We start from the raw sequence: 15,086 nt of genomic DNA, 5'->3' as shown, positions 1-15,086 counted from the left end.
ACAAACCTGTAATAGACACAGAAGAAAATGAATTTGATGGCCAGCAAGATCACCGGACTTAACTTCGTCAGATTTTTTCTTATAGTGTTATATAAAAGGAATCGTTTACGATACTCCACCAATAACAATACCGGATATAAAAAATAGAATTAGGGAAGCTTTTCAAAGTGTATCTCCAAATATATTAAGGAAAGTTAACAACTCGTTCCAAAAGTAAGTCCGTTATAGTCCGCGTATAGAAATAAATAGTCATTATTTTGAACAATTACTGTAAATTTCTTTAATTCGCTCTTTTTTAGCATTATTCGATAAATAATTAAATTTTACATTTGTTGAAAATATTAAATACAGGATTTCATTTAAATTAAATAAGAAATAATCAGAAATTTTAATTTACTGGCAATTGATATACAATCGGTATGCAAAGAGTAGGAAATTTCATTACTTTTTGTATCAATTGCCAGGGTTGTGTCTACAATATTAACATATTGCCAATTTTTTTACATATTATCAGATTTGTTTAAATATAATATTTGTTTTCTAAGTTACGCAATTAGTGTTGAAAATACCATAAATAAAAAATTATCCGAAACAAGAACTCATAGATATGACTTTTTATATTGACATTTTAGATGTAACCATAGCAACTGATACAAAAATAATAGGGTTTTCTACTTTTTTTTACATCTTAATTTTCGAAAAAAACTTGTGCATTTAGGCATAGGAACGTATAATACGAGGGCCGTTTGATAAGTCAGTGACATTTTAAATTTCTCGTGTGACAACTTTAAATGCAACACTACTGTTGTCTGTTAGTAGACTACTGTCAAATTTTGAGTAAGCTATGTCATTGAGTTTGTGTTTAACAGCCATTGAAACCAGACGACCTCGTGAATTTCGACGAAAATGGAAAAAAGTGAATTTCGTGTGCTGATCAAGCATTATTTTTTATGTAAAAAAATCATCACCGAAACCAAGGAAAGGCTTGATAAATGCTATGAGGACTCTGCATCATCAGTTTTAATGGTTACGAAGTAGTTTACTGAATTTTGTTGTGGTTGTATTAGCACAAGTGACGCAGAACGTTCATGTTGTCCAAATGAGGTCCTCACGCCAGAAATTGTCGATAAAATTCATGAAACGATATTGAACGATCGGAGAATGAGAGTGCGTGAGGTGATTGAGACTGTCAGCATCTTAACTGAGCCGGTACATCACATTTTACATGAATATTTGGATATGAAAAAGCTATCCGCGCGATGGGTGTCGCGATTGCTCACACTCGACCATAAACGCTCCCGTGTGACCATGTCAAAAGAGTGTTTAGCGATATTCAATCGGAATTTGAAGAAGTTTTGCGCCGTTTCGTAACCGTTGACGAAACGTGAATCCATCACAACACAGAGATCAAGGAACAATCGAAACTGTGGGTTTCTCCAGGTGAACATGCACTAAAGAAGGCCAAGATGGGTCTGTTGGCCAACAAGGCGGTAGTCACAGTTTTTTGGGATGCACGCGATGTCATTCACATCGATACCTTGAAAAAGGTAAAACGATCACTGGTGAATATTATTCAGAACTTTTGGACAGATTCGATATTAAATTGAAGCAAAAACGACCGCATTTGGCAAAAAAGTGCTGTTCCATCAAGACAATGCACGGGTGCACATGTGTGTAGTCGCCATGGCAAAAATCCATAAATTAAGCTACGAATTGCTACCCCACCCAGCATATTTTCCAGATTTAGCTCCCTGCGACTATTTCCTATTTCTAAACCTGAAGAAATTGCTGAGCGGTAAGAGATTTGGGTCAAATGAAGAGGTCATCACCGAAACAAACGCCTATTTTGAGGACCTTGATAAAACCTATTATTTGAAAGGAATCAAAAAATTAGAAAAACGCTAGACTACATGTGTCGAGCTAAAAGGAGACTTTGTTGAGAAATAAAACGTTTCTTGGTCGAAAAAAATATCTTTCATTCAAAAGTCACTGACTTATCAAATGGCTCTCGTAGTTTTCGATTGGTAATATGTTATTTAAAGTAATAATATATGGGGTGTTCCATTTACAAAAACACAATTTTGATATTTTTCACTTATTTACAACCCCCGTATAAAAGGAAAATAATTTTAGAATATACCTCTATTTGATTTCTATACAACACAAAAAAAATCAAAATATTAAGTACTTTAGCCGCAATATTCCCTGTAGCATGACGTGAATAACATCGTATAAAATTTTCTGAAATTTTACCACGGTAAAATTTTTTTACTAGTCATTACTGTGATTACTACTTAATAAAATATCTAATTTTTAATGTAGAACAGAGGTGAATGAAATTCTTGCGATAGTTGTACTAGTGCAAATTACCGCTAATTCGCCAGTGATTTGTTCAGCGTAACGATTAGATACCTGTATTGCATTGTTGAACTACCAAATTAGATATATGAATGAAATTCTCAATACAATATAGTCCAACATTGGGCATCATTACCGTCTAATAAGTACTTAAACATTTAGTATTTAAATTTTATGTTATTATCGATTCACAGTAATAAGCGAATACAGGAAATCATTTGTTGAAAATGAATAAAATTAGAAATGTTATCATTAATTGAATTCCATTGATAAATTAGCCAATTCTTGATATAATTCTTTCATCAAATTCACTTAACTCATATTATAGGCATTTAGAAGTAAATTAGAGAATGACTTTACTCTGTAATCTGATATTTAAGTTCTGTATGTAAATGCTACGTATACCTATTTAAATTCCTAGTTATAAGTAAACATGTCGTTTTTGCTATAACCACTTAATTGATATTTCCCATACCGGGTGATTCTAGATAAATGGGACACGCAAATATTAGGTCGTGTAGTATGAAATGAGTAAATTCTCGAAATGCCACATTCAACTGCGAATAACTTCACTCTAAATCTATATTTGGACTTGACTTTTTTTATGTGGAAAAGGCACATTCTTCCTCTTTCGATCAGAGTTTAAAGTGTTAAAAATTATTGAAAACTTTTATTTTTATAAACATTTTTGTGCAGCCATGCAAAATAGTGAAATTCGTGTGTTAATGAAATATGAGTTCCACCGTGGAACCACAACAGCTCAGACGGCTCGCAATATTAATGATGTGTTTGGTACTGAAGTCACTTCACAGCAAACAGTATCTTGTTGGTTCGTGAAATTTCGTTCTGGCAATTTTGACCTGAACTAACCTGAACAAATGAACCACGTGGACGACCTGAAACTCAAGTGGATAACGATTATCTGGAAGTGTGGAAGCGTGGTGGAAGCGAATCCACGTCAAAGTGCAAGCGAATTATCGTTAATATTCAGTGTAACCAAAAAAACAATATTGACTCATTTGGCTGAAATTGGTAAAGTGAAAAAGCTGGACAAGTGGGTACCGCATGAGTTGAGCGACATACAGAAAGAACGACGTCTCGAAGCTTGTGTTTCTTTGTTGTGCCAGTATAATAACGATCCATTTTTGAATCGGATTGTTACTTGTGATGAGAAATGGATCCTATATGACAATACCAGACGTTCATCGCAGTGGTTGGATCAAGATGAACCACCAAAACATTGTGCGAAAAAAAATCTTCATCAAAAGAAGCTTATGGTGTCCGTTTGGTGGTCCAACGCAGGTGTCATCCATCGCAGCTTCATGAAACCTTGTGAATCGATTACGGCTGATGTCTACTGCCGACAACTGACCGAAATGACGAGGCAACTGACGGTTAAGCAGCCAAGATTAGTCAATCGAAGCGCACCGCTATTGTTGCACGACAACGCTCGGTCACACACCGCGCAAGTCACCTTGGCCAAGCTACAGGAGTTGGAATTGGAAACTCTTCGTCATCCACCGTATTCACCCGACTTAGCACCCACTGATTACCACTTCTTTCAAAATTTGGATAACTTCTTGTTAGGGAAAACATTCAACTCCGACGAGGCTGTCAAAGCTGCCTTCCAAGAGTTTATCGACTCCCGGCCTGCAGGCTTTTACAGCAGGGGAATCAATGAACTTCCCGTTAAATGGCAGAAGTGTATTGATAATGGTGGTGCATATTTCGATTCACAATAAAAACATTTCATATGAAAAAAAAAATGACTAAAGTTTCAATTCAATTCTACTCATTTTATACTACACGACCTAATATCTTAAAATCGAAAAGATTTACAAAAAAATATTCAAATAAAGTATTTTTTATTTTCGATTGCTCAACTTTTTATGCTGTCAATTTTTTCCCCAAGGTCACCTTCTCCTGTCTTTTGGGGTCAACTTCGTTTTTTCAAATGGAATACCCAATTTGTTTTTGGAGATTCAAATTCTTTGTTGACAGTAAAAATGTTTTTACTTAAAACTTTTTTGCTGAAAATGATAAAACTAATAATAATACTAGATAAAAAATAAACACTTTATTAAATTTTTTTAGGTATTTGAGCAATATTATTTATTATATAGTAAATTTTACTTTATTATAAAAAAAAATCTAGTCTAACCAATAATGCCCCTGCTGTTCAAGGCGCTTCACAATTAAGTTTTGAAATGATTGGGTGGTATTTTCTAACATTTCTGGTGTGATGTTTGTCAAACATTTCTTATCCGAATTTTCATATCTTCGGCAATAGTTGGCACTTGATCGGAAACGATATGTTTCAAATGATCCCACAAAAAAAATCTAGTTAAGTCAAATTAGGTGATCGGGTAGGCCAATTAACTGCACTACCAGGCCCAGTTTACCTTTGTGGAAAATGTTCATTTAAAACTTCTATAACATTTCTGTCATAATGAGCAGCTATCATGTTGAAACCACCTTGTCAACCATCACTCTAAATTAACTTCCTTTAGGAGATGTGACAAATCTTCTAGCAAAAAACTCCTATAAGTATAGGAGTTTTTTGCTGTTTTTGCTGGAGTTTCTGAGTTGAGGTTTCCATCAATAAACTATTGCCCAATTAGATGTCTACTTAAAATACCACACCAAACATTCAAAGTCCATGGTCGCTGTCTTTTAACTTCATGCAACCAATGAGGATTGTCAATCGCTCAATAATGCATGTTTTGGTGATTTACGCGAACGTGGTTTGTGAAGCTTGATTCATCCGAAAATAGCACATTTGAAAAAAAAATTGCATTTTCGTGAAGTCTTCTTTGTGCCCAAGTACAAAATGTCACACGAAAAATTAACGTAAATTATTTTCAATTGGACTTGTTTGTTTTAACAGAAATTTCATGAAATTGAACTTGTAGCACTGCCAAAATATGAATTTATTTTGTATCTACTATTATTATGAATTCTATCACCTTTAGCAAAAAATGTTTCAAGCAAAAACATTTTTACTGTCAATTAAGAATTTAAATCTCCAAAAAAATTGAGAGTATAAAAAGTTGAGTCCTCGAAAATAAAAGACTTTATTTGAATATTTTTTTATAGATCTACTTGATTTTAAGATATTTGCTTGTCTCATTTATCTAAAATCACCCGGTATATTTTAAACTTGATTTGTGTTTCATATTTAAAACGTATTAATTAATCTCTGTCATCCCTCAACCTACCTACTACACTTGTTGAAATTTTGCCAGATCTCGGTAAAAAAACGCTTAGGAATTATAAATACCTCATACATGTATTTATTTAATATTATTTTACATTTAAAAGTTTAGGATATATGGAAATATTATAGTAATGATTATTTGATGAAACTGAAAGTGGGCGATTTCAAGTTCAGGGCTTTTATTCAATCTATGTTTACTATACGATATAAATAAATAACACAGGTTACTAGGTCATTATTTTTATGTAGCACGTAAACTATTATTGTCGAGTTGGTAAGAATTTTTTGCACACCTAATGAGCATAAAAGAGTAAATATTATTTATTTAATTATTAGTTATGTAAATCATTTGGAGATACACAGGAGTTCTGTGCATAGCGAGTAGGTTCCAATGTCACATATAACAATTAGTTTGAGTGTAATAGAATTACCTATGTACGTACATACATACATATACAGAGTGTAACATCATCATGGAGATATTTTAGGGAGCGATAGTAATATGCAGATGTACAAATAGAAACTGACCATTTTTTGGTGCAAAATATACTTATTAGAAATGTTAATAATTCAAATAATCTTCATTACTATCTATGTTCTTTTGCCATTTATCGACTGTTTTTCGAACATCTTCAAATTTAAAAAACCGTTAATCAGCTAGATGAGACTGCATTGATCTGAATAAGCGGAAGTTGGAAGGAGCCAACTCTGGAGAATATGTCGCACCCTGGAGATTTTCCCAGCCTAAGGAAAAGATGAGTTCCTGAATCAGTTTTGCTGTAAGTGGACGAGCATTGTCACGCAACAACATCACTTTACAACATCCGAGGTTTCAGAGCGTCACTTAATTTGATCATTTGGGTCTAATGATATTCAACTGTAACAGTTTAAGCAGGTTCCAGAAGCTCGTAGTAAACAACTTCCCTCCAATCCTATTAGACAGATAGTAAAACTTTCTAAGCATAAATGTTAGGATTTGCAACTGATGTGGATGACTGGCCTGGATTAACTCATGCTTTTCTATGCTTAGGATTGTCATACAGAAAATTCTTTTTTTTATACTGAGAAAGCAAGTACATGCAGATGTCAACTCTTCGATTTTTCTTGTCTTCGGTTAGCTCATCAGGAACCTGTTTTCCTTCCTTTAGAATATTTCTCATTATACGTAATCGAATCGAAATTGCTTTTTGAGTCATTCGTAAACGCTCTGCAAGCTTTTGTTCATTTTAGCATAAATTTTCTTCCAATAAAATATCAAGTTCTTTATCTTGAACCTATTTTTCTACACCCGGATGTGAATTACTCTCAAGACAAAAATTTCCCTCACTGAATTTCGTAAACCACAGTTGAAGCACCAACAGAATTATCTTTCCGTGCCGAATTAATCATTTCTGTAGATTCAGCAGCATTTTTGTTTGGTTTAAAATTCTTAAATTTTGCCTGGAAACGTCCATCTCTTAATCATATTTTACGCACTGAATGACAGCTCGTAGACAATTGACACTTTCACCATGTAAAGAGCAATGATTAAACCGTACATGCTCAAAATTGCGGACCAATTGGATGTATGTATATATTTTTTAATGGGCTCTTGAATTATAGAGGCCGTTGAAAATATCCTTTAAAAAATGCGAATCTTTGTCCCCCTGTATATTGAAAATGGTGCTTTTTTGACCATAGATCTATTAGCATTTTTTTATTATTTTGAAGGGTGCTATGGCCCTCTGAAATGTTTCCATGCTGACACTTTACATCCTACATAATCAAACGCATCGAGATTCATATTCCAGGTATAAAATGTGTGAAGCAACTATTTCAAAAGGCAATATACATTATGAATTTTGTGCTACAAATTACAAAAGATCCTCCTTTAAGGGAGTCTCTTAAAAAAACTTAAGGGGATTTTGTCCTCAGGTTCAAATTTCCTATGTTCGCAATTACGGCATGGTACATGTATCATTAACTGACCCGAACCGACTTCTGTTGGTATAAATTGACAATACGTCACGGAAATTTGGTTAATGTGTAGAAAAACCTGAATGTATTAGTTAATTATTAAGGGGAAATCAACATTTTGAGGAATTTCTCATTAACCTAAATCGCCTATATTTGTCACAAAATGACCGTACATCAGCCATCCGCAGAATGAACACGATTTATGCCAGCTTTAGGACTTTTCATAACGTGGAACAACGACAAAGTAGAATTAATAGGATTAAAAACGTATTTACAATTAGTACCTGAATGGTTATTTAAACGTAGAGACCCGGCAACGGCCTTGAGGTAGCCACGGAAATATCTCCAACTTCATTGTCCCGAAAAGGGGGTTATTTAATAATTGATATATGCCGTTCATAAATAAGGCCAGGAAATATAATTATCATAGGTATAGAGACGTTTTCTTCAATTTTGTTTCATGTACCATTCATGAAGTAGATGATTCGCCAAGGTTGTAAAATACTTTTCTATCACGCGAACGCCAAGTTTAAATCACGAGGCGCGCAGCGCTGAAGGATCTAAGCTATGAGGGTCATGGTTACTGCTAGCTATTATAAAATTCGATTAGACTTACCTAAATTAAGAATAAATTAAATCACAATAACAAAATTACGACGCGTTTTGTATCACGATATCAACGATGACGTATTATTTTATATACATTTTCATAGCAACCATCTTCCTTAGATCGCCAGGTAAACAATGAGTCATATGATGTAATGATGAATCTCTGGTTTAGAAACTCGGCGGATAAACGTACTTCACAGCCACCGTATCAATTTCTTATTACAATTATATAAAATATCAACATTAATTATTCTGATTTTCGAATTAATTAAATAGTTTCCCTCTTTTTCGAACTAGTTAATTAGTTTCCCTCCTTTTTGAATCCTCAAGCATAAACTACGAAAATTTGCAATTCAGACTCCTACATATTGGCCATACCTAATTTGATATAACTTCTTTATCAGTCAATTACATTCCTCGGAGACAATTATTCATAAAGTTTCACGATTAATCACTACAATAAGATAATGGTTAAAATAAATAAAATAATGAGAGTCGAAATTTCTAAGTTCGTGTCTGCAGACATTTGTTCAAATAGTCCTCTTGATAAATATCAGGCAATTTACAACGATGCAAATGCTAGTCAGTTTGGCAACATAGAGAATATTTTCATCACCGTGAAATCGGCCACATTCCACATATACAGGGTGTCCCAGAAATATTGGTACAAATTGGGTATGGGGGTGAAACAGGGTTGAAAAATAACGCTATTAAGCTGAACATGTCTTATACAAAACTTGTCCCATTTCTATCTACAGGGTGTTAAAATAAAAAAATGTAACTTATCAATAAATTTAACATTTTGCAAGTTTTTGAGATGAAATTTTGCACAAGGGAGTTTTCCGAATACGACAAATAAATCTAAAATGTCTATTTTTAACTTACGTATAGCTAGCACCACATACGCCGTACACGTATTTGGAAAAACTAACATAAGTTTTTAAATAAACCTTGTAGCTTAATTTTTTATATAAATTTGAAAAGACTAAATCCTTTTACACTACATTACTATACTTAAGAAAAGTACCTATTTCTAATGGTTCTCGAGATATTTTATCGTATTTCTCGCTGCATATGCTATGGCTTCTTGGTACTAATATTTTTTGATAAGCAGATCATGTTTTGGCAATTGATGGAGTATTAATCAGATCATTAATAATGATTGCTGCCGACAGTTTTCGACATAAGTCATCTGGACACTTGAAAATGCTCCGATATAATGAATATTAAGATGAGAAATGTGGTCTGCGTGTTTGCTCAAATGAATTTTAGAAGTCGCTCCGCTGCTGAAAAGTATTTAGAAGCCTACCCCTGACCTAGACAACCTGATCATCGAACTTTTAAAGGAATATACGATAGATTGGAAAAAACTGGCTTTTTAAAATTTTAAACCAGATAACGGAAGCCAAAAAAAATTAACTGGGGAAGAAGGGAGAAAGAAGTGCTAATTCGCATAATGGAAGATCCAGAGCCTAGCAGTAGGCGCCTGTCTGCAGCAACAGGAATCAGCAAATCTTCGGTATCCAGCATAACACGCGATGAAAAGTTACATCCCTATTATTTCATTTCGGTGCAAAATTTATTGCCGGGAGATTACCAACCCAAAATTGATATTTGCCACTTCCTGCACGAAAAACAAAATCGGAACCCGTTTTCCTTCAATAAAATATTATTTACGGAGGGGCAACATTTACACGATGGGGATATTGAATTGGCGGATCAACCATTTTTATGATGTGATGCAGCCTCACTTAGCGCGAGAACATCATTTTCAACATGAGTTTTTCATTAATCTGTGGTGTGGGATATTGGGAGACACAATTTTGGAACCAGTTGAACTTCCTCTAAAGCTAAATGGAAAACGTTATGGATTTTTTAAATTTTTGGAAGATGTTCTTCTAAATGTAAAAAGGAGAACTTGGTTTATGCACGATCGTTATCTTTTACAAGGGAATCTTTAAATATAAATTTTCCCCACCGATGGATTGGTCGCGATAGCGAAAATTCAAAGCCAGTGCGAAACCTTGACACTATACTTTTTTTTTGGAGATATCTAAAATCTTTAACATACAAGACAGCAGATAACAGCAGAGAAGAACTGTGTAACAACATTCAGGAAGTGGTACACGAGATTAGAAATGAAAATGGAACTTATTTCAAGGTGAAGCAAAATTTTGGCTTAAGGCTTAGAAAATGAAGTGATGTGGATGGCCAACATTTTGAACATTAACTTTAGTGTAACTGTATTATATTTTTTTATTATTTAAATATTGAAGTTAAGTTGGAAAAGTTTCCGTTTAATTTAAATTAATGAAATGAAAAAAATAATTAAAAAAATGAAAAAACAAATTCACAAATAATACTTCTATGACCAGTATTCCACATATCATAAAAATATATTTTTTCTATAGTGTTTTAAAAGCAGTGCTGCTTTAATAACTTGCTGTCAGCGCACTCATGGCATATGCGCCGGAAAAAATACTTGCAAATATCTTGAGAACCGTTAGAGATACACACTTTTCTTAAGTATACCTTTTCTTTGTAAAAGGATCTAGTCTTTCCAAATACGTGTAGGGTGTAGGTGGCACCACCTATACGTTACTTAAAAATAGATATTTTAGTTAGATTAAACCCTTAGCTACCTAAAAACCTCCTTGTGTAAAATTTCATTTCAAAAACTTGCAAAATGAAAGATCTTCCGATAAGTTACAAAAAAAAAACGTTTTAACATCCTGTAGATCGAAAAGCAACAAGTTTTATATAAGATATGCTCAGCTTAATAGCATTATTTTTCAATACTTTTCACCCTATATCAATTTGAACCAATGTTTCTGGGACACCCTGTATTATATAAATAAGGTTTAAGCTATGCTCCACTTAGACTTTAGCATACTTGAGCTCTTCCATAAAGGAATTTTTTACTGTCTAATTAGCTTCACTTGTGACAGGTACTTTATTTTTATTAGTAAGACTCTAATAGTTTAAGCCCTATTTGTACAATTGACTCTCAAAGATGATTCAAGTTAAAAATCTGAATATAAATTCTCTTGATATCATTTAGTTATATGAATAATTTAGCTTTATGGGATTTTTACTTTTACAGTATAACTCTATGGTATTAGGTCTGGTAAAATCGGAGCCCCTATCAAACTGTTGCGGGTAAAAAAAAAAAACTAAAAGTTTATGCGTAAATAATTATGTAACATCATCAATGTTTCATGCATTTTCACTATGAAATAATAATGACATATATTACTAGGACAAAAAAATCATTATATTTAAACGGAAGCTTTATTTCTGCTTTTCATATAACTTTTAAGTACATCACAAAATAGGTAAAAATATTCGCTTTAACGAGACAAAAAACTACAGATTCCAATGCCAGTCTAACATTATCGTTAGGTAAATAATATGCGCAAAAATCATACACAATGGAATTAACTGAACATGTGACTGAAAATTGCTTAAATAATACAGGAAAATGTACATTAGCGAATCGAGTTACTCATGTGTTCTCTGTAATCTGAAAATTCAATTTTTATTAACTTCGCTTAAACTTAGCGTTAGATAAAATTGCTATATTCTGGGAAGCCGAAAGGTTCTAGATAACGAACCTACTCATTTATCATTACACGAATTTAACGCGGTCTATACAGTGTAATGTTTAATAGTATGTACGTAATTAACCACTTATATTGTAAGATAAGTATGTTAGGGATTTAAATCCTTGTACTATAGAGGGACACAAAGAAAAAATATTTACAATGTACATTTTGATGCAAAAAATGCGCTTTTATTACGCATGTGTGCATCACAATCTAAGGTTTATGCTTGCTGCAGCGTGCATAAAACAATCTATATAACGCATAGTATATCGTTGCTTGGGAAACAATATTAGAACCTTCAATTAAGGGATATCTTAACAATTTTTTTTAACAAATTCATATTACTTCATTGCGCTTGGAAGCGTTAATTAATTGTGATATTGATGTCTTTGTTATAAAAAATTGAAGTATAAGAACCTTTAAAGTCATTGAGACTCACAACATATTCTGTTACGTGTCGTGCTTAGCAATATATCGCAGGTATTTTAAAAGCCTTCTCATACTCTTATATTATAAAATCCCAATATATGTATGTACTCAACATAAAACATGGTCTAATAAATAAAAATTGTTAGTAATTACCTAACAAATCTGGTAATGTTTGGCCTAGTGTATGACATTTGCACATGGGTAACATTCGTAACCGAACAGAAAAATTTGCTTAGACTATAAAATGAAAGGAATGGATTATAATCTTCAAGAGAAAGTAAAACGTGCGTTTTAATATTCTATACAGTGGCAATAATTTATAAACTAGTGACTAGTCTGCAAATATAATAAATACACCCCTCCCAGCAAGTAAAAAATAGGTTTATCCCCATAAATACAATAAAATACCTCTTTTTGTACACTATGCCTATAGGGTATTTTTCACAGCATAAAACTTAACTTTAACATTCCCATGGTTAAAACTAAACCTAACATGACCCATTTTCGAGTGGTCAGGCGAGGGAATAATACTCAGTATCAAAGCCTTGTGAAATCGGCATATTTTTAGCAGGTTAATACTTAGATCATCGTCACAAATACACATCATGTGAGCAATTGCTCATAAAAAAATGTGATTTCTTGTATGACTGAAAACTTAAGAAGGGAAAATTTATTAATTGTAGCGTATTTTAATTATAGTTTTTATGAGAAATGATGCCAAGAATTTAACCAGTGATCTGCCCTTATTTCTTCGTTTCTATAAAAATCACTCTCCCTGTAAAATTACTTAAACTTTGAATTGTCAGCAGTAAAACTATTAATTGCAACCTAAATCAAACGATCCTTAAAATGAGACTGTAAAATTTGCTTGTTGCAAGGCTATTGCACTGTGCATTACATAACGGCGTCCTCACTAGGCTGCATCAATTCAAAATTCTTAGCCTTGATAATGAGGTTATTTAATCCCGCTGTTGTCTACATAATATATTCTTACATGGGAGATTTAAACTTGGATTTACCTTACTTATATAACAACAAATAAACTAAAAGAAAGAGAAACGCTGAAATTTCACAACGCTAAAGTAGGTTGTGGTGGTAACAACAGGAAAGCTGTTTCTATATAAAAATTTAGTAAAATATGCAATTTTTCAGTAATAGTAAATCTGTATATTAAAAATGCATCTGCAAGGAATGTTTGACACAGCAGTTCCCCCCATAGTTTCGACTACTGAACTTTAGATTTCATTAAGGGATAATCTGGGTTTGTGGAGGCAGTTTTTGTATTACTATGTTTGGCAACGTAGGTTTTGTAGAAAAACCTGGCAAAAAGTACAAAGTAACTAAAATACATAGCTATGGAAAGCTTGACATTAAAGGGAGTCACATGACACTCAACTCCCTGCTGCAGCAGCTGGTGGGCCCACAGATTGATGGCGCACCCAATGACCATTTGCAGCAGCTGGAGAGAAGTTATAATCAGGGCTACCTGCCGAGGAGGGGGGCAACCCCAAGCTCGAAGTGCATAATAAGAATACATAATGGAATGGACGCAATAATTCATCACAATGAACCATCTAGCACTAGATGTGTACTCAGTGTAACTAAACCAAGAGTACAGAAGCACAGTAATATGGTGATACCAGTGCAGGAATATGAGGGGTTGTTTGCGGAGGACTATAAATATTGTATCTCCTAGCTCAGGGAGCTTGCTGAGCACAAACATAAACGTCCAGAAGCCAGACACTTTGTCATGCTCAATAAAGGAAGGCACACAAACTGAGTGATAGAGCCCATGATGATTCAAAGAACACAGAAATTCTGGAAGAGTTCGACAGGCTCCCATAATGCTGAAGGTGGCTAGGAGGGTGTTCCACACAAACAGAGTGCCTCTTAGTTCAAATCTTGGCCTGTGTTGCATTAAATATTGTCCACCAAATATCAACACCATGTAGACACCCACATAATAAAATACCCATGTCCAGTTGTCCAGCATCCATGTTCTGCTTTTCTGATGAATGAAGTCTGACTCAAAATTGAAAACGTAGGAGTAATTGGGTAAAGTGACTTGGTTGTATTCTTTCATTTTCCTTATAGGCACTGCTCTCACTTTACTTTCTATCGGATTGACTTAGAGTTTGTCGCTTATGAGAAATGGTTTTCACATGAGGACAAAACCGGTACCGACACACTTTCCACCGTACTGTAACAGAAACTGTAAATTCCCTGGCCGATTTACCGATTTTAAAGGTGTTCGCGTACGGCTGTTTCTACTTTTCGTCTACGTTTGCCGCTGCCGAAACGCACGCCCAAAAATGCGATTGTGCCACCGCTATATGCGCATGTTTGAACTCCTGACTCTGCCTAAGTGGCGCGCTTTCATGTGATTTATGAATAATTTAATGGGTTTTAATTATTTGCAGAAAACCACAAAAATAATTGGTTATTTCTTATAGTCACTGTTAGTAAAAATCTGACAGTAATTGTCACGAGTTTTGCGCCTTTCATTATATTACGATCTTGCTTGAAATGATAAAATGTTGGTAAGAATTCTTACCTTTTGTGCCGGCATCTTTATTCGAAATTAAATTTAAATTTTCTATATTTCAGAGAAAGGCAAAGCACGCTCATTGCCCAATGAAAAACGAATTAATTAATTAAAACACAAATAAATTTTCAAATGATAAAAAAACATAAACAATTTGGACAATAAATTGACAGTTCTGTCAATTTGACATGCTAATGACGTATCGAGACTAGATTTTCTAGCACAATTAAACTACTTTAGCTACTCGAAAGGTTCAACATCAAGAGTAGGATTTTGGTACCGTTGGCTCTGTGAAATTGTATTCTCAGGGGCGAGTTATCGTTGATTTCATTCCCATTGGTGAGTATTTTAATGTTGAGCTGAGAAC

At 33.8% G+C, this 15,086-nt stretch overlaps 2 protein-coding genes across 2 annotated transcripts in view; both read right to left on the bottom strand.

Annotated features, from left to right (window-relative positions):
* The window catches only part of LOC136419317 (uncharacterized), a 209,836-nt gene that overhangs the window by 12,009 nt on the left and 182,741 nt on the right, over window positions 1–15,086 (bottom strand). The gene's annotated exons all lie outside the window — the stretch shown is intronic.
* On the bottom strand, window positions 12,314–14,597 carry Baldspot (elongation of very long chain fatty acids protein baldspot). The gene has a single exon (XM_066401455.1). It carries the CDS (start codon window positions 14,255–14,257, stop codon window positions 13,400–13,402), a length of 858 nt encoding a protein of 285 aa, XP_066257552.1. The 5' UTR covers window positions 14,258–14,597; the 3' UTR covers window positions 12,314–13,399.

The sequence above is a fragment of the Euwallacea similis genome, chromosome 2 (genome assembly GCF_039881205.1).
Source record: "Euwallacea similis isolate ESF13 chromosome 2, ESF131.1, whole genome shotgun sequence".
Lineage (NCBI taxonomy): Eukaryota > Metazoa > Arthropoda > Insecta > Coleoptera > Curculionidae > Euwallacea > Euwallacea similis.
This window is presented reverse-complemented; position numbering and strand designations above follow the sequence as displayed.